This window comes from Vitis riparia, chromosome 1 (genome assembly GCF_004353265.1).
Source record: "Vitis riparia cultivar Riparia Gloire de Montpellier isolate 1030 chromosome 1, EGFV_Vit.rip_1.0, whole genome shotgun sequence".
NCBI lineage: Eukaryota > Viridiplantae > Streptophyta > Magnoliopsida > Vitales > Vitaceae > Vitis > Vitis riparia.
The window spans coordinates 10,508,242-10,528,236 of record NC_048431.1 but is presented as its reverse complement, the minus strand read 5'-3'; the positions used below and the strand labels follow the sequence as shown (position 1 = coordinate 10,528,236).

Below are 19,995 nucleotides of genomic sequence, written 5' to 3'. Positions count from 1 at the left end.
AGGAAGCAATAGCATAAAGGCCTGAGAATGTATCCCTCAAAGACAATCCCCACACCACCTATCTTTCCATAATTTCACCTGATTCCCTAAGCCAACTTGAAGATTTGTTTTATCTTTGAAAACCTCCCAACCATTTCTAATTGCCTTTCAAACCCCTACACCATACCTCTCTCTCACCTCCTTTGTGGACCAACCCCACTCCTATAGCCCATACTTACCAACAATTACCCGTTTCCAAAGAGGATTCCTTTCCCTTACAAATCTCCAAGACCATTCCCCCAAAAGGGTCTTATTGAAAAGTGAAAGGCTTTTAAAACCCAAACCCCCCTTTTTGTTTTTCCATACAAACAATTGACCAATTAAGCAAATGTGACTTATTCACCAAAGCCCCCTCTCCCCAAAGGAAGTCTCTTCGGATCTTTTCCAATCTAGATGTCACTCTTTTGGGGATAACAAAGAAGAACATATCGTAAATGAGTAAAGTCATTCATTTATAGCAAAGTCCCACTACACTTATTCATCTCATTATTTATAGTAAAGTCATTCATTTTAGTCTTGTCTACTCATGTTGATCCAGTTCCATTGTTCCCTACGAATTTTGTTTGAAAATCCCAAGTCTATTTTAAGGTCAAGTCCTTTGTTTGGTTAGTGACACATAAGAAGATAAATACCAATAACATGCTATAGTCAAGAAGATCCTACAAAGTCCCCAGTTCTAATATTTGTTTGGTGTATATGGACAGTGATGAAACGGTAGATCATCATTTCCTATTTTGTCCTTTGACTTTAGGGCTATGGCATAGATTATTCAAATTGGCTAATTTAGACAAAGTTACTCCTAAAGTATCTATAATATGATGATCATTTCATATAAGGGATTAGGAAACTCCATTAGAGGCAAGGTTATACAAACCGCTTGTCTTGCTTTGATGTAGGTTGTGTGGCGGCAAAGAAACGCTAAGATTTTTTAGGAGAAGGAAAGGACTTGTTGGGACATCATTCATTTCTTCGCATCCTTTTGGGCCTCTTGTACCACAACTTTTAAGGGCATTCCCCTTAATGTGGTTCAACTTGATTGGATTGCAGTTTTTAGTTTCAAAGATGTGGGTTAGCAAGTAATGTTTTTTATTTGTATTTTTCCATATGGGTGATAATTATTCACAATTGATTAGGTTTACTTTGTATTTTGGAGGTTACTACATACCTTTCATTTAGATTTTTTGGAGGATTCCGCAACCTTTTGATTCCAAACATAATGAATAACATTGTTGTTTCTCATAAAAAAATAACATAAAATATAGTAAATACCTCAACTTCTAGCACATTTGATGAAGAGTGAGAATAAAGAAAAGGTTGACACAAGCGCCTAAACCTTGTTTCCCCTTCACTCTGAACAAAAACCTCCAAAGCAAATGAAGGTGGGGAAGTAGCCCTGCACAAGAAAATGTCTATCATTTTTTTTTTTTTTGATAAATAAACGCAGCATGTATTAACAAGAGGCAAAAAAGCCACAAAGTATACAGGAAGTATACAAGACGGCTAAGGCCTCGCAACCAAAGAAAGATAAACAAAAACTCACCAACCCTTAACTAGAAGCTAACCATTTCAAAAAGCCTATAAGGGAGAGCGGCTCCTATCCAATATACAGTTTAGCCCAACCCCATAAATTACAAACAAAAGAATTTTTAAGCTTCTGAATTGCTAATACCCTCCCCCCTAAAAGTTAGTCTATTCTTCTCTTTCCAAACCGTCCAAAAATGTACAACAGAATGGATTTCCAAATCTTTTTCTTTTTTTTCCCCACAAAAGAGTCCCTCCAACTAAATAAAACATCCTTTATAGTTTCTAGAAAAACCCACTGAGCGCTGAACAAACCAAGAACAATATCCCACAGCACTCTGGCCACTATACAATGTATTAGAATATGATTTATCGTTTCCTCTTCACAACCACACAAGAAACAACAATTAGGAAGTTGTCACCCTCTTTTCTGAAGTCTATCAAGAGTAAGCACCTTCCCCCACGCAGCTTCCCACGCAAAAAACACAATTTTGGTTGGAACTCTATCCACCCAAACATTACTTTTGGGAAAACGGCAGCAATGGGGCTTACCAACAGGCTGTACGCTTTCTTGACACTAAACTGTCCATTTCTTCCCTCCTTCCAAAAAACCAAGTCTTCCTCCATAGTAATCCTGTGACCCCTCAAAGCAAAAAGCAAATTGCCAACCATGTCCAAATCCCAATCATTAAAGTCCCTAAGAAACCTTAAATTCCAGTTGCCTTGGCCGAAATTCTGGTCCCACATCTCTTCCACTGTGGCATTCTTGTGCACAGCCATAGCATAAAGATGCGGGAATCTTTAGGACAACACTGTACACCCACACCAAAGATCGATTCAGAATCTGATTTTGGTGTCTTTTCCCACTTTAAACGCCAAATTTTCCCAGCACCAAACAAATTCCTTCAAAATCTCCTTCCAAACCCCTACTCCAAACACCTCATTTGCCTTCTTTGTCTTCCAACCAAAATCCTCTTCCCCATACTTTGCCATAAGCACCTGCGTCCAAAGACCCTCCTTAACACAAGCAAGTCTCCATAACCATTTTCCAAGCAAGGCTTTGTTCAAGAGGGCTAGATTTCTTAAGCCAAACCACCCCCCCCCCCTTTTTTTATTCCTTATGCACACAAACCACCTCCCAATTGACTAAGTGGGCTTTCTTTTCTAGATTACCCCCTCCCCACAAAAAATCTCTTTGCAACTTTTCTAACCTCCTTGCCACTAACTTTGGCATGCGGAAAAGGGACATTTGATACAAGGGCATACTAGCCATCGTGATCTTTATAAGTGTAATTCTTCCACCCCATCCCACATGGAAGAGGCCTTATTTGGCGCCCCCAAAGGTAGCCCCAGGTAGACTGCAGGCAGCTGTCCCACCCTACACCCTAGTTCCACTACCATCTCGTCCACCTCTTCCACCTCCCCAACCAGTAATATTTCACTATTGGTCAGATTAATCCTTAACCATGAAGCAGCTTCAAATCAAAAGAGAATCCAGCTCAAATGCGTTAAGTGCTCTTTCTTTGCCTCATAGAAAACGATTGTATCATCAGCAAAGAGTAAGTGTGAAATATTGACAGCCTGTCTTCTACCTCGCCATATGCTACACCCAAAGATAAAACCCCCTTCAACAGCCCTCCTAATTAAAGCACTCAACACTTCCATTCCCATAACAAAAAGATAGGGGGAAAAAGGGTCCCCTTGACGCAGCCCCTTAGAACTTGGAAAGAACCCAACTGGTACTCCGTTCACCAAGATTGAGAACTTGGTTGTAGATATACAACTCCACATCCATCCCAACCACTTCGGCCTAAACCCCATTTTTTGCAAAACCTTCAGCAAAAACTATCAGTTAACGTTGTCATACGCCTTCTCTATATCCAATTTGCAAATTAGGCCTTTCTCTCCCCTTTTTTGCTATGAATCAATCACCTCATTTGCAATTAAAGAGGCATCTAGAATCTGTCTCCCCATGACAAACGCATTCTGATCGGGGGAAACCACTTTCTTGAGTCTATTAGCTAGCACCTTAGCTAACAATTTATACAGCCCCCTCTATCATGAGATTGCATTAAAAGAAGGAAACGAAAAAAGGAAAACATAATCAAAGCATAAGCATAGTAAACCACAAATTTGAAAGTTAAACACTAATGGAAATGAGCATGCACCCATTCAATAATGCAATAGTTTGCATATTGTAAGGCAACTTAAGAGCAATAGCTCAAGTTTAATAAATTAATGCCAAACCATTAAAATGAAAATAATATACCTCAATAATATTTAAGATGACACAAGTTGTTCCTCATTTACCATTTATAGAAGAGAGATGCATCACTTACCACAAATAGATATGCATTGGTTTCACTTGTATTTGTAGGGTCATTGAATCCTTTGTTTTTTATAATCACTACCCTTTTCCACAATGGTTAATAGAGTGCAAAGAAGATCCTTCCATAGCCTCCTTGTATTTTTCCTTTCTCTAAAGATTCTATATATTCTTTAAAGTTAAATTTAAAAATCATTCGCCAAAAAAAAAGTCAAATCTTAGTATGCTTCTCTTGCAATGATGACCATCCAAAAGTTTCAATATAAAACCCACTTAAATTAATGTTAGTTCATATGTGTGCGTGTTTGTTATACGGCCTTGTGAGAGGATGAGAGTGGAGGAGTTTGAATTCAGCTTTGAATAGATAAAACCTACAATGAGAAATTAAGAAAAAAATTGGTTCGCTTGACCAAAATTTGATATTTTAATAAGATTGTATTAAAACTTCACGTAACATAAATGATCAAGTCTAGCCGAAGGCTCATTAGACCCTTTATTTTCTCCATTTTCCTCTATTTGTTTACTTGTTGGTTGCTCCTTGCACACTTCCTATCAGTCATGGTTGTGCCCCATTTGTTAGGTGCCGCTTGTTTTATTTAATGGCCAAACAAAAAGAAATATATTAAGAAACACCTAACAAAAAGGGGTCGCAACAAGCACAAGGAAGTATATAAAATGCACCATAAATCCAAAACAAGAAAGTACAAGAGGCCATAAAGCAGCCTACCCCAAACCTAAAGAATCTATGAAATCTAGAAATACAAATTACATCTCCCACTCCCTAGAAGAGAAAAAAAATTCAAAGAAAAAGATCTTTAAGAGCCAAATACAACCAATGAACCAATTGCATTCTACATGCACGAAGAATTGCCATTTTATGAGCATAGTTTTAAAAGGCGCAAAAGTATCCTCTAGCTTAGGCACAAGGCACAACACAAAGCGTGCACCTAAGTGAAGTGAAACCTGACCTAGTATGCATATCAATTTTATAAAATATGATCCAAATCCAATCCAGTCAATAAAAAATTTAAGATTTCAAACATTTAAAAAAAGCATTCAACAAAAAAAATAATAAAATTATATAAATTTTAATATAGAATTAGAAATTTTAAGAATAAAAGTGCTTAAAAATGAAAAGTAAAGTAGACAAGGCGCGCCTCTTCAACAAGGTGCATGTCTTGGCAAGGCGCTATAGCTAGGGAGTGGTTGCGCCTTGAGCCTAGGCGTGCTTTAAGCATGCCTTTTAAAACTATGTTTATGAGCATGTAAGGCCCATCAGATGTGATTGAGCGTGTTTCAAGAACGCATCTCAAAGAAAAGATCTTTAAGAGCCAAATCCAACCATTTTATACCTTCAAAGTCTTCACATTTCTCTCTCCACAAACACCCAAGTGGATATAAGGGGGGACATTTTCTATGTCTTTCTAGTGCTTCTTTCTCACATGTCTATCATGTCACCCAAGAAAAACTTTGATTGTCCATGAAAGCACCCTCCAAAGAGAGAGAATAAGAAAGCCCATCAACTTCTAGCCTAACTATAAATGAATGAAACATGGTTAGCTGATTCTTCCAGATTTTTAACAAGAGATCAACCCAGAGCCAAGGGTTGGTAGATACTTACTACCATTCTCCACACTGCCTCCCGTGCAAAGGAGCACCCCTTGGAGGGGGTAGCTACAACCTAAGTCTCTCCAATGTAACAAGTTATTAACGTCTGCAGACACAGAAAATTTAAAAGACCTCAAAGAGAATAAGCCTCTCCAATAGACTCTCCAAACCAAACGATCATCACGAGATTTATTGTACCTATATCTAAAAAAGGAAAAAAAAAAATTGATAAGTACCTGTATATACAAATTTGTTGTACCTTCATAGGTGTTGTGGGTAAAAATGGCAAGAGAGAGTAGGTGGAGAAGGTTTTGGAGGTGGAGAAGAAGTCTTTTGAGATCAAATTCAATTTACAAGAACTACATCAAATATTATTTTTAGTTGACAAAGTAGGTTCCTATAATTCAAGAGTTATTATTATTTTTTTTTTTTTGATCGGTAAAAGAGATTCTATTAAAGAAAGAAAGAGACACCAAGAAGGCGGCTCAAGAATTACAAACCTATACACCCTCCTTCAAGAAAATGCTAAAAAAACAAAACACAAGGCCCCAAAATACAACCCTAATTAGAGCCCATCCAATCTATGAAATTAGCTATAGTTAGAGGGCAATCAACTATGAACAATTTTGTTTCAGCCCAAAGAGAAAGAATAAAGGAGTATTTCAATCTTTGAATTGACAATATATCATCCTTGAAAGCCAAGCAATTTCTCGCCTTCCAAACCGTCCAAAAAATGTGCAGAGGAGCCGCTCTCCATACCTTCTTACGCTTTTTGCCCACAAAAGAACCATGCCAGCTTAGAAGTGTTTATTTAATAGAAGAAGGCAACACCCAAGAAACCCCAAAAACAGTAAAGAGAAGATCCCATAAAACCTTTGTTCTTGAACAATGAAGAAGGAGATGGTCTATGGTCTCCTCATTCTCAAGACACAAAAAACATCTATTTGCCAAAGCCCATCCTCTTTTCTGCACCTTGTCCAAAGTTAGTGCTTTGCCCCACGTAGCCTCCCATGCAAAAAAACTCATTTTGGGCTGCACATTCTCATTCCAAATAAGGCTTGAAGGAAACCGAGCCGAACCCCCTGCTTCAAGGGCCAAGTATAGAGAGTTAACCGAGAATTTACCACTCTTAGTTTCATTCCAAGAGACCCTGTCCTCCACCTCCTCAATAATTCTATGACGATGTAACCGCTCCATGAAACTTGACGCTTTCTCTACCTCCCAATCATTGAAAGCTCTTAGACAGCATGGATTCCAACCCCCCCTTCCCCCCTCCGCCAAGGAATCCCAAACATCTACCACATTTTCTTCCTTCTCAACAGTCAGAGCAAATAGAGACGGGAAGGACGAACACAAAGGAGAATCCCCACACCACTTATCCCTCCAAAACCTCACCCTCCTTCCATTACCAACAATGAAAGTCAACCTATTGCTCACTAATTCCCAATCCATCCTTATCCCTTTCCACAACCCTAAGCCATGAGCCTCTCTCACTTCCCGAGTGGACCAACCCCCTCTCTCTTCTCCATATTTCCCTCTAATCACTTGATTCCATAGAGCTTCTCTCTCATTAGCAAACCGCCAATTCCATTTAGCAAGAAGGGCCTTGTTGAGAATATATAAGTTTTTTACCCCTAAGCCCCCTTTCTTCTTACTCAAGCACACCACCTCCCATCTCACTAAATGAGGCTTTCGCTCCAAATTACCCCCACCCCCCAAAGGAAGTCCCTTTGAATCTTTTCTAGTCTCCGTCTGACTACACTTGGTAGGCACAACAAAGACATAAGATAGATTGGTAAGTTCGATAACGTGCTTCGAATTAAGGTCATCCTCCCTCCTTTGGATAAGTATTGCCTCTTCCACATTCCTAGCCTCTTACGAAAGCGATCTTCCACTCCATCCCAAACTGATGTTGATTTGAAAGAAGCCCCCAAGGGCATCCCCAAATATGTGGACGGCAGACTACCCACTTTGCACCCAAACTCCCAAGCAAGGTGATCCATATTCTCTACCCTTCCTACAGGAATGAGTTCACTTTTTTCCAAATTTATTCTCAATCCCGAAGCGGCCTCGAACCACATAAGCAACCAACTAAGATAAGTCAAATGGTCTTGAGACGGCTTACAAAACACCAAAGTATCATCGGCGAACAACAAATGGGATATAAGGACCCCTTCTTCACTTCTTCCCTTGACTCTACACCCTGATAAATAGCCTCCCTCTACAGCCCTTTTGAGAAAAGCGCTAAAAACCTCCATTGCTATAACAAAGAGATAGGGGGAGAAGGTTATTATTATCATTATTGTGTGGTGGAGAAGAAGTGTTTTGAGATCAACTTCAATTTATAAGAACTACACCAAATATTATTTTTAGTTGACAAAGTAGGTTCCTATCATTCAAGTCATTATTATTGTTGTGAGGTGGACAAGAAGTCTTTTGAGATCAAATTCAATTTATAAAAAATACACCAAATATTATTTTTGGTTGACAAATCAGGTTCCTATAATTCAAGAGTGATTATTATTATTATTGCATGAACCACAGAATAGTTACTAGGTAGTCATGCATCTCCAAGAATATCACAAAAATCCGCCAGAGAAACTGGTGCTGCATACCCAAGTTATTATTATTACATGAACCACAGAATAGTTACTAGGTAGTCATGCATTCTCCAGGAATATCACAAAAATCAGCCACAGAAACTGGTGCTGCATACCCAAGAAGTGTTATCACTGGAGAAACTGAAGAAGCATTTTGTTCAAGGAACTCGCACGAAGTGATCACAACAGGTTCGGCAAATATTACCTGCAAAAGGAATAAACATATTAGTGGTGAGCAACGAATAAACCAACTATGAGTTAGAAATCTATTTAAAAAATTCAAAAAAAAAAAAACATTAGACAGAAAACATTAATCTATGAGCTATAAAGGCTTGGAGAGCTGCCCACTAGTGGGTTCCAAGCAATCAAAACATAATCATATATTTTTAGAATTCCCTTAGGTTTTTGAAGATTTTTTTTTATAGATAAACCCACAAAAATATATTAGATAAAGGGTGCTTGAAAGGCGACCCAAAGCATACAGGGAGCATACGAGAGTCACCTAAAAACAAGAAAAAACAGAGACAAGCACTCACCGACCCTCAACAAGAACCCAACCAGTCCACAAAGTTAATCAAAGATAAGGGACCTACAACTATAGAAGACTTAGCCCAAGAAAATAGATTACAAACAAAGGAATTTTTCATTCTTTGAATCGACAAGACCTCATTATCAAAAACTATCATGTTTCTTTCCTTCCAAACCGTCCAAACTAAGCAAAGAGGAGTTGTCCACCAAACCTTTCTATGCTCCTTGTCCTTAAAGGAAGCACACCAACCTAAAAGAGTGTCTCTAACCGTAAACGGAAGGACCCAATTAAAACCAAACAAAGAAAACACGAGATCCCACAAAACCTTCGCCTTGGAACAATGAACAAGAATGTGATTTATCGTCTCCTCTTCAGCACAACACAAGGAACATCTGTTAGCTAAAATCCAGCCCCTCCTCTTGAGTTGATCTTGAGTAAGAACCTTCCCCCATGAAGCTTCCCAAGCAAAAAAAACCCACCTTTATAGGAACATCCAGTCTACAAATAATGCTCCACAGAAACGGGACTGCACAGCTATGATCAAGAGAATTATAAAGGGACTTTACAGTGAAAATCTCATTCTTTGTCCCTTTCCACACCATCCTATCCTCCACATCAGCATTCAGCCTCTTTCCTTGAATGGTCGAAAGGAATCTCTCCACCTCCTCCACCTCCCAATCATTGAAAGGTCAAGAGAAGCGGGGAATCCACCCTCCCTCTTCCCCCATTGAATCCCAACAGTCCACTACCCACGCATCTTTAGAAACTGCTAATGCAAACAAGGAGGGAAAGGCCTCGCAAAGGGAATTATTCCCGCACCAAATATCCTTCCAAAACCTCACCCTTTTGCCATCCCCCCACAGAGAAGGAAACATTATTGAGCAGCAACAAACCTTCCTTATTGATTTCCTTCCAAAGCCCCACCCCATAAAGTTCAAAACCTCATAAAGTTTCTTTTCCCACCAAAACCCTATGATACCAATTCTTAAAGGACTCAGCATGCCCTTTTGCTAGGTGCAGTTAACATATTTTCTTCTTGCCTATCAAAAAAAAAAATCCCATGGAAGAAGACATCTGCATTTGCCACCCAAAACCACAAAATTCTAAATAAGTCTGCAAAGTTCAAACCCTCGTAGAGTTCCTTACTTGTATGAATCCTACGACACAAATCCATGAAAGGATTTGTGGAGCCATCTACATTTGCCCCCCAAAACCGCAAGATTCCATATTGTTTTGTTCTCAATGATCGACCCGTGAAAATATTAATATTTCCATACAAGTTTTGATATCCCCTCACTGTTGGTAGATATGCAAATATGATTTCCACCCATCAGTTGCCACTTTGTTTGTTTCAGAAAACAGAGAAATAGAATAGAAAATAAAATATTTACTGTTCCACTCTCTATGGTCTGATTTTGAAAAAGAAAGGAAAAAAAAAAAACCCACTTGTTTCAGAAAACGGAGAAAAATAATAGAAAATAAAATCTTTAATATTCCACTGTATGGTCTGATTTTGAAAAAGAAAGAAAAAAAAATAGAAAAAAATAAAAACCCCACTTATTCAATTAGCGATGCTAGACAAAGCACAATTCATCTTAGTCCTAAATCCTCCCCTGTCTCCAAAAACAGAAAGGTCCGAGACTACATTACTTTCTTTTTCTTTCTTCCCTTCTCCCACACTTTCCTGGCAACCAAGCAAAACCCGACTCCACAAGAACGGGAACCTAAAATCATACCAAATTAGTAACACGGAAAAACTGCTTACCTCGTCGACGTACTCGTCTAGTTGGGGATGAACGAATGTCTGAGCGAACAAGACACAAGGCTCAGGTCGACCCATTCTTTTTCGGATTTTTCTAGACTTTCTCACAAAGTCATCCCTTAACCCTAGGGTTTAACAGAAGTCGGGGTTTTGCAGGAGAGGATTTGGTGTGGTGCAGTGAAAAAGAATTTAGGGTTTCTCTGCAATTGGAGGGAAGCTTTGGCAAGAGAAGGGAGGGAAGGGTATTATAATTGGTTTGCGGATCTTATTGGTCAGATGCAAGCGCTTTTAGACAAGTGCGCAGCAGAAATTAGAAATTTTGGTTGAGGGGCAAAATAAAAAATCTATAAATTATAATAAATATAGATCAATTTTCCGATTTTAAAACCCATAAAATAAGCCATTATTAGCACTATAAAAAAAATATAATATAATAAATTAAATAAAAAAAATACTAAAAACATGGACAAAAGAGTTTTAAATTTTATTAAAAATTTATCAAAAATTCAAATAATATTTGTAAGCAAATTTTAAAAGATAGTAAAAGATCTTATTAAAACATTTTTAATCATTTTTTGAAACATTTTATTTAAAAACCTTTAGAAAATTTTAATTATTTCACCGATAATGTTTTTGGACTTTTTTATAAATCACTTAATAATGATAAAATTTTTATTTAAAAATTATCTATGATGTAATTAAAATGTCATCACTAAAACTTAAGTATTAAACTCTAAATTAATAAATATTTAATTAAACTTAAAAATCTAAATATTTACAAAAATCTTTAATTCAAACTATAAAAATACCTACCACTAAAAAAATATTTGGTAAAATATCAAATATTTGAATAAAATCAAATTTTATAACAATTAAATAACATATATTTAAATAATTGTGTAGTTATTCTATATTAACTACTTAATTAAATTCAAAATTCAAAACATTTAAAGAATTTCAAAATCAAATGGACTATGACCAAAAAAATTTTAGGGGCAAACTTATATTTTTACATTATTTATACCATAAAAATTATTTTGAAAAGATTATAAATGAAAAACAATTATTTTATAAAAAAATTATTTAGACCTACTAAAAATGTATTTATATTATATTTAAAATGAAGAGATTTAGAAATAAAATAATTAATTTAAAGTCCTTTAGGAGGTGTTTGGTACATGGAAATAGGGAGTGGGAATAAACATCTCATTCATTTTCTCCCTTATTCCTGTGTTTGGATAAATATTAAGAAGTCAGAAATGTAATAAAAATTAATCAAGCATAAATCAAATCCAACTTATAAGTCGGATTTGAATTCATCAAAAGTAGGTGGTATTCTGATTCATTAAACCCATTTGATAATATAAAATAACATATATTTACTATTTTACCCTTTTATCTCGTTCTTCAAGCCCCATGTTTATATTTTTTGTAAAACTAGAGACTCATTCATCATCCACTTCTATGCAACAAGTGATTCTCCCAGACTGAATCAATCAAACCTTCTACGACATTTAGAATATAATTTAAATATTATAATAAATATATATATATATATATATATATATATATATATATATATATATATATATATATATATATATATATATATATATATATATATATTTGTAAAATATAATTTTATAACTACTTAAACATGCATGACAAATTATTCAGATTTTTAATAAAAATAATAATTGAATATCTATACATTAGGGTTATATAATTTTTTATGGTTAATTTTTTATTTATTGAGTATATATATTTTTTTAGTCTTATTATTTAATAACAAAAAAACTCTCAAATTTTATTTTTTTAAAATAAAAAATTTATTTTAAATTATATGGAAGGATATTATTGTAATTTTTTTTTTCATTTTCATTCCTATTATTATCAAACATTGAAATGGAAACAAATAATCATTCCAATCTCGTATTCCTAGATTCATCCAAATTCTATAAATTGAATCATTAAATTAATTTATATCCACTAAGAAATAGAAATGAAAATAAAATATTCATTTTCATTCACTATTCCGACGTACCAAACACCCTTTAAAGGTTTCAATCCAATACCGTCTATGTTTTTAAAAATAGAAAAAAATTAGCAAAAACTAGATTTGAAAAGTAGACTTATTTTATATTTTGAAATTTTTAAAAAAGAAAAAAACAAAAGGTAAATTCAAAGGAGACTTGGTATTTAGAATATATGAGATTTATAAAAGGAAGAGACTTCAAAGTTTTTGATGATTTTTGTTTTTTTAATTAAATCACAACTCCCTTTCTTTTTCCACCATTACCCATTATTTTATTTTTTTTATTTTTTTTCAGGTGTTTTCTTTTCTTTTTGACAACTTTTTCTTATCTATTTTATCTCTTGATCTATTTTTATTTTTATTTTTTGGCTTTTTTACTTTAATAGTTTTTAATTGTAAAAGCTTATAAAAAACTTATTTCAAATAATTTTTTTTCTTTTTTAATATAATTAATTCTTATATGTGATGAAAAAAACAAGAAAATAAAATGCTATTATAATTGATGCATTATTTTAATGCTTTTATTAGCATAAATAATTCTTGTTTTTGAATGAATTTTGAATTTCAATCTCCCTAATCTTCATTATAATATTACTTATGTAGTTTTAATTATATCTCTACTTTATAATTTTTGTTCACTTATATGAATTCTAAAAACAATATATATAGCTTGCTATAATAATTAATATTATTTTATATTTTAAAATTATAGGTGCAAAAACTTAATTTTAGATGTGATTTATTATTTTAGTGTTGCATGTATACTTCAAATAATTAAGAATGGGTTTTTATTTAAATTTTAAATAAGCATGTTTTAAAGAAGTTATAAATCGATTTATAATAATCAAAGGGTGCGGCTCACCTCATTAAAAAAAATGATTTTCAATTTCTCAAGTTCTTACCATACACAATTTCTCTCCAATGAAGAAATTGTAGATAAAATTGTAAATTTGATCATTTAAGGGTCTAATATACCCTCTTATTCTTCTTACAAAGATAAACATCCTTTTAAGCTCTTTAATAGTTAATTTTGAATAAAAAAACGGTTTCCTTAATAAACAATAAATTATAAAGTTTTTTAATAAAGTGTAAATCTTCAAAAAAAAAACTTTTTTCTTTAATAGAGCTTTAAATCTTCTTTGATTCTTCGAGAAATCTTCGAATTGTTGGGGAGTTTTTTTAAGAGCTCTTTAAATTTTCTCTGCTCTTCTAAGATATATTTTGAAATGAGAGGAACCCTTTATTTATAAGGTTGAAATTTTTATTTTGATATTGTCTATTGAATTTCTATAGATAATTGTCTTATTCACTTTTCTCATTACCTTCCTTTTAAGTAGTTTTCTATGTTTTTTTCTTTTTGTGTAAAAAATATAACTTCAAGTTATAATGTGGAAAATGTCTTTTGCTGTATAAAAATATTTTATAACGTGGAATATGCCTTTTTAGATACAACCTTCATACCACAATGCACATTGTTTTGCAATGACTTTTCTTATTACCTTTCTTGAAGTGGTTTTCCACGTCTCTCCTCTTTTGTGTAAAAAATTTAATTTCATGGCATAACGTTGAAGATGCCTTTTCAAATACTACTTTCCCACCATAATGCCTTTTCAAATATTTTATAATGTGGTTATTTTTCGTTAGCTTTTAGTTTTCCAATTATATAGGGGTCATTACCTTCTTCTAAGTGGTGTTTCTTATCTCTCCCTTTATGTGCCTTTTTGTTTCCAATTCAATGGCCATTGCCTTCTACTAAGTGGCCTTCCATGTCTCTCCCTTTTTGTGCATGAGAAATCTACTTTATCTCTATAACGGTCTTCACCATCCATACCTTCACTCTCTCCATTCCCACTTTAGTAATTGTGAGAACTCACAATCTATATGGTTTATTTTTTAATGTCTTATGAGTTTCTCTAAATACTTATAAAATATGGGAAAATAAGAGAAACCAAAAGTTTTCATCATGTACTTGTTATTACATGTTTTTGTTTTATCTTTTCATTATGCATGATAGGAACAAAAGAATTCAAGGTTTTGGTTTCTTTGTTTTTTGATAATTTTCTAGGATCTAAATGAGGGTTTTAATGTTTATAGGTTTCAAATGAAACTCAATCACTCAATGCTCAAACTACTCTTGATTTGATACAAACTTATCATTGTCTTCATTTTTTTCGATTTTTATCAAACTTTTTTTATGAATCATTTTCGTTTAACCACTTTCTCAAAAGCTTTTGCAAATTTTTTTATTGAACTACAAAAGTCATTTTTTTTCTTAAGTAGTGATTCTATTACGTTCAAAGTATAGACGAAGTCTGGTACAACTTGAACGAATCCAATACCCAAGTCGCCCCTTTTGTATGATTCAATATCAACTTGATCTAACTCTGCTTACTTCACTTGATTCAATTGATTTTCTTACAATGTCTTGCTTTCCATAGTTTGGTTCATAAAAAGATTGTAATAATTCACAAACTCGATATCATGTCCTAACTAATTGTAAATATTAATATGCAAGGATTGAATTGAGTTTCAAGTATTAACGATGCTCAAATTGAACAATCGAATGATATGTTTTCCAAATAGTGGGATTGTATCTATGTTGGATATTGTTTTTTATTTTAATACTTAATTGAACCTATTGGAGATATGGAAATATTTGACTTTCCATGTTACGTATGGAGATATTGTTGGAAATACGGAGATATTCGATTCTTTATGTTACGAGTGGAGATATTCTTAGGAGAATCTTTATTGTCTTTTATTGTATATATGATTATTTCTTTTTCCTTTTATTGTTTTTGTATACAAGACCATTGTATCTTTTAAAGAATATATGAGACGAAGTATTTTCTAAATTTTAGTCATGGTATCAAAGCAACAACACCTCTTCAAACCCAATAAACTTTTTTTGTTCTTGTTCCATTTTCCAACATTTATTATTTTAATATTTGTTCTTATTGCTAACAAAACAGATATTGAAAAGAATGATGTAGGGAAGAATGGCAAGAGCATTTCTTCACTTTGCATCCCTCAAACAATCCTAGAACTACATTGGTGTCTAATCTCGTAAATGGAGACAACTACACCATATGGAGCAAAACAATGATCATAGCTCTTAGCACTAAGTATAACTTTGGATTTGTTAATTGAACTATCACCAAACCTTTTGTTGCTGATGAAAATTACGTTCTTTGAAAGCAATGTGATGACATGGTTACATCTTGGATCATAAACACCATCGTTCTAGAATTTGCAAGAAACACGATTTATGCAAAAATGATAAAAGACTTATGAAAGGATCTTAAAGAAAGGTTTTCACAAATTAATGGAATTTGTATATTCAAACTGCAAAAAAAGATCATTTCAATATCATAAGGTCATGATTCTATGATTATTTATCATTCAAATTAAAAGTTTTGTGGGACGAGTTAAATATTTATTATCCTATACCACTATGCAATTATGAATCTAACAAAACTCTAAATGCTTATGAAGGTAGAGATCGTACCATGCAGTTTTTAATGGGTCAAATGAAATGTACATGGGTGTATGTGGTCAAATAGACCCAATTCCGGTGGTTGGAAAGATCTTCTCTTTGTTGTTTCAAGAAAAGAGACAATGGGGAATCTTAAGGGCACCACCATCATAACAAGACAACATTGCATTCGTTGTAAAACAAAATAACTATTTAGGAAAACGTAAGAAGTAGAACGACTCAGGCAACTCAAAACCAATTTGTAATTTTTGTGGGAGGTAAGGACATATTCAAAAAAAAATGTTACAAACTACACGGGTGCCCTCCAAGCCATAAGTTTTACAAGGGAGCAAACCAAAAAAATCAGTCTCTTCCAAATCAAACATCAACCAACTAAGTTTCTGCTACCATGTTCACCCCTGAGGTTTTCCCCTTCACTCCAGAGCAATGCAACAAATTTTAACCTTAATTAGTTTACAACCAAGTTCAAACATTATAAGTAACACTTTTCCACAAAGTAATCTATTAGGTATTGCTTTAAATGTCATTTCCTTTTCAAACTCCATTTCTCGGATTGTTGATTATGGTGCAACTAAACACATAGTATATTCTCCTTCATTCATTTCTTATATCACCTCACATTGTTTTTGTAACACCTAGTACTAATGAATTAAATAGGCAATAATGATTATTTTAGTATTTAACTTTAAGCTTGCTTAATTAGATATTAAAACTAGTTTAGTGCTAATCATATTTAATTATATATTAAACTTTGATTATGGTTAAGTGGGATTAGTTAATGACCTAAGCATGCTTATTAGGTTCTTAGGGACTAATTAGGGTTATGAAAACCTAAAGGACTAATGGGCAATTATGGGTTTTATTTTTGATAACTTGAAGGACTAAAGTGCAAAATTGGGAAATTGGAGTTAGTGGAATGCCACCTCCTACTTGGGTGGATTCGTGCTTGGGTGCATGGAAACCCCTTTATAAGGGGGTTGCAGCTCGTTTTGCACCATTTCACCTGTAGCAACTTGGGTTAGAGAGAGAATCTAGAGAGAGAAAGTGTAGATTTGAGGTAAACAAGTTGTTTAATTTTGTAATTTTCGTTTATTTTGGTTCCTAATGGTATGTTGAAAAGAATTAACGGTAAAAATTGTGTAAAAGTTGAGTATAATTAGCTATAAACCCGTTTTAGTTAAAAATCACAATTAATTAAAGATTAAAGTATTTTATTAATGGTAAGATCAGCATAAATCTTTGTTTAATTTGGTTTGATTGAAAAATAGATTAGTAAACATGTGATGAATTGGGTTATTTGGACACTTGGGATTTGTTAATAGGTTAGGCTTTAAGAAAATCAAAAGAATTAGTGTTTGGTAATTAATTAGGGAAATTAATATGCATTGTAAATATTGTTTAATTCAATTCAAATTTGATTTGAAAACATGTAGGATATAGATTAGAGAATGTGAGAATTAAAAATTTGCAACAATAAACTAAAACATAAATTATGTTGTTTCATTTCAGTTCCTCGTAATAGGCAAAGATCGCCTACTTAGAAGAAACACAAAAAGGAAGTCGGTGTAAGGTAGGGAATTTTATGCTATTCTATGGTGTATTTGATTTTTTTCCTTGAATTATTTGTTGGAATTTCATGTTATTTCTATGATTTCATAAAATGTTTTAAAGTGTCATTGCATCTTGTTTTATTGCATTGAAATGTTACCATGATATTGGAACGTATATTGGTATGAAGATTCATGGTTTGTGTTGTCGAAATGGTTCATGGTGGGGTTGCATTGCAAGAAGGATATGGAGTTATCACAGATGATATTTAGAGAATTGATTGGTGGGAAGTGTTTATGTGATGTTACAAGCATTATCAATTGATATATTGTTTATGTGGGACCGTGGGTTCTTGGGTGAAAGTCCCTAAAGCCCTCGAGGAAGACACTCCGATGTGGGTGTGTGGGGTTGGTCCTGGCCCTGGGTTTTAGTCCCTAAAGACACGGGGTTGGTCCTGCCCTTGGGTATGAGTCCCAAAAGACATGGAGTATGACTTGCCCTTGGGTGATGTCCCAGAATAGTCATTATTATATTGATCGAGTTTCTTGTGGAGCATTGTATCTGCTGTGTAGATTGTTGGGAGTTAGCAATTTATCAGTTGTGAAAGGATGGATGGGGAAAAGCAATGATGAAACCAACAAACACATGCATACATGTTTGACATGATTACACATTTGTTAATGGTTATGAAATGTTTATCATGCATACTATTAAACGTTTAATTCATGGTTTTTAAGGATATACTTAGGATGGTTATAAACTTTTCTACTGAGTTGTGAACTCACCCTATCCTTCCACCTCTAGATGCAGGTCAGAAGACCTATGCAGGAAATAATGCTTGAGCAATACTTTATTGTGATTGGATGTTGTTTGCTCACATTGAAAGTCTTTTGAGGCCTTGCCTTTTGTATCAAGACTAAACCTTTTGTTGGAATGATGTAATGTATATATTTATCAAATACACTTGTAGTATGGGCTACATGTAGTGAACAATGGGGTTGGATATATGTAAATTAATGTAGTACAAGTTTCTTTTGTTAACTTAATAGTCACAATGTTTAATACAGGGTGTACTCATTATAACAGGTTTTGCATATCCTCTTTTTGAACAAATTTAAGTAGAAACTCAACATTTAAATTTTTGAGAACACTTATACTGTATTTGAGTATCAATTGTTTAGTTGAAAAAAAAAATAAAAAAAAATGGGGTGTGACAGTTTTAAAAACTTTCAACTGCCAAATGGTTCAAAAGCATCCACAACTCACATTGGAATCATTCATTTGACTTCCAATATTGTTTTAAAAAATGTGTTGTGTATTAAGTTTTAATGTCAACTTAATATTTGTTGCAAAAATTATCCAAGATGTCAATTGTTTGATTGTTTTTTTCGTCGATACTTGCTTTATACAATACCAGTCCTTAAAGAAGACCATTGAAACAAATAGATTACATGATGGCCTGTTTGTTATAAAGTCAGTTTATGATACACCCAAATGCTCTCAAGTCGCATCCTTTTTTAATCCTACCTCATGACATCAATGTTTAGGACACTATAGTCTTAGTCATTTCAAATTATTTCCTAAATATATTTATGGTCTTAATCCTTTTGTTGAATCTCAAATATGTAAAGTTTGTCATCTTGCTAAACAAACTTTTTTCCTTTTCTTTTTTTAGTAAGAAAAAATTTGTTGCTCCTTTTGATTTGATTCACAATACATTTGGAGAAAATACCATACAAGTTTTTCTAATGGGGCTCATTATTTTCTTACTATTATTGATGATTATATAAGGAGCACTTGGATTTATGCAAATAATAGTGAAACTTGCCTACTTTTACTATCATTTCATGTTCATGTTGAAACTTAATTTTGCAAGAAAATTAAAATCATTCATTTTGATAATGAGTTCAAATTTGATATGAAAAAGTTTTATCAAAATAAGGGAATTATCCATGAAACAAGTTACACCAACACCTCTCAACAAAATGGAGTTATGGAGAGAAAACATGACCATTTGTTAAATGTTGCTAGAGTCTTGCATTTCCAAGCTAACCTCCCAATTCATTTTTAGGGTAAGTGTGTTTTGATTGTCACATACCTAATAAAGAGAACTTCTATCCATTTTCTTTTAGAAAAAACACTTTATGAGTTGCTTTTTGGATCCATTCCCTCTTATAATCATTTGAGAGTGTTTGGTTGTTCGTGTTTCACAACCAATACTAGTACTAGAAAAACCTAGTTTGATACAAGAGTCTCTCGTTGTGTTTTCCTTAGTTATCCATACGGTAAGAAGGGCTATAAGCTATATGATTTGAACACTAAAAGATTTTTTTGTTTCAAGAGATGTTCAATTTCAAGAGAATGTTTTGTCTTTTACCATAATGTTTTTCCCTTAAACAAGACTATTAACATGTTTCCAAATGCACTGATTGTGTCTTTTCTTTTGGAATAACAAAAACCAATTTTTAGGCATACCGAAAATGCCAACTCTACATATTATGGTGCTCATGAATCTTTTTTAGAATCCATTT

At 33.6% G+C, this 19,995-nt stretch overlaps 1 protein-coding gene and 1 long non-coding RNA gene across 2 annotated transcripts in view; one reads left to right on the top strand and one right to left on the bottom strand.

The window, feature by feature from the left end:
- The window catches only part of LOC117914234 (protein virilizer homolog), a 72,234-nt gene extending 61,580 nt beyond the window's left edge, over positions 1-10,654 (bottom strand). The window contains 3 exon segments of the mRNA XM_034829478.1: positions 1,309-1,432; positions 8,211-8,299; positions 10,389-10,654. Of these exon segments, the coding sequence (XP_034685369.1) occupies positions 1,309-1,432; positions 8,211-8,299; positions 10,389-10,463 (288 nt within the window). The 5' untranslated portion in view covers positions 10,464-10,654.
- A 6,274-nt stretch (positions 10,655-16,928) lies between these two features.
- LOC117910828 lies at positions 16,929-18,308 on the top strand. Its single transcript, XR_004650804.1, has 3 exons — positions 16,929-16,973; positions 17,426-17,486; positions 18,269-18,308. It is a non-coding gene; the product is annotated as an uncharacterized LOC117910828 (long non-coding RNA).
- The last annotated feature ends 1,687 nt before the right edge of the window (positions 18,309-19,995 follow it).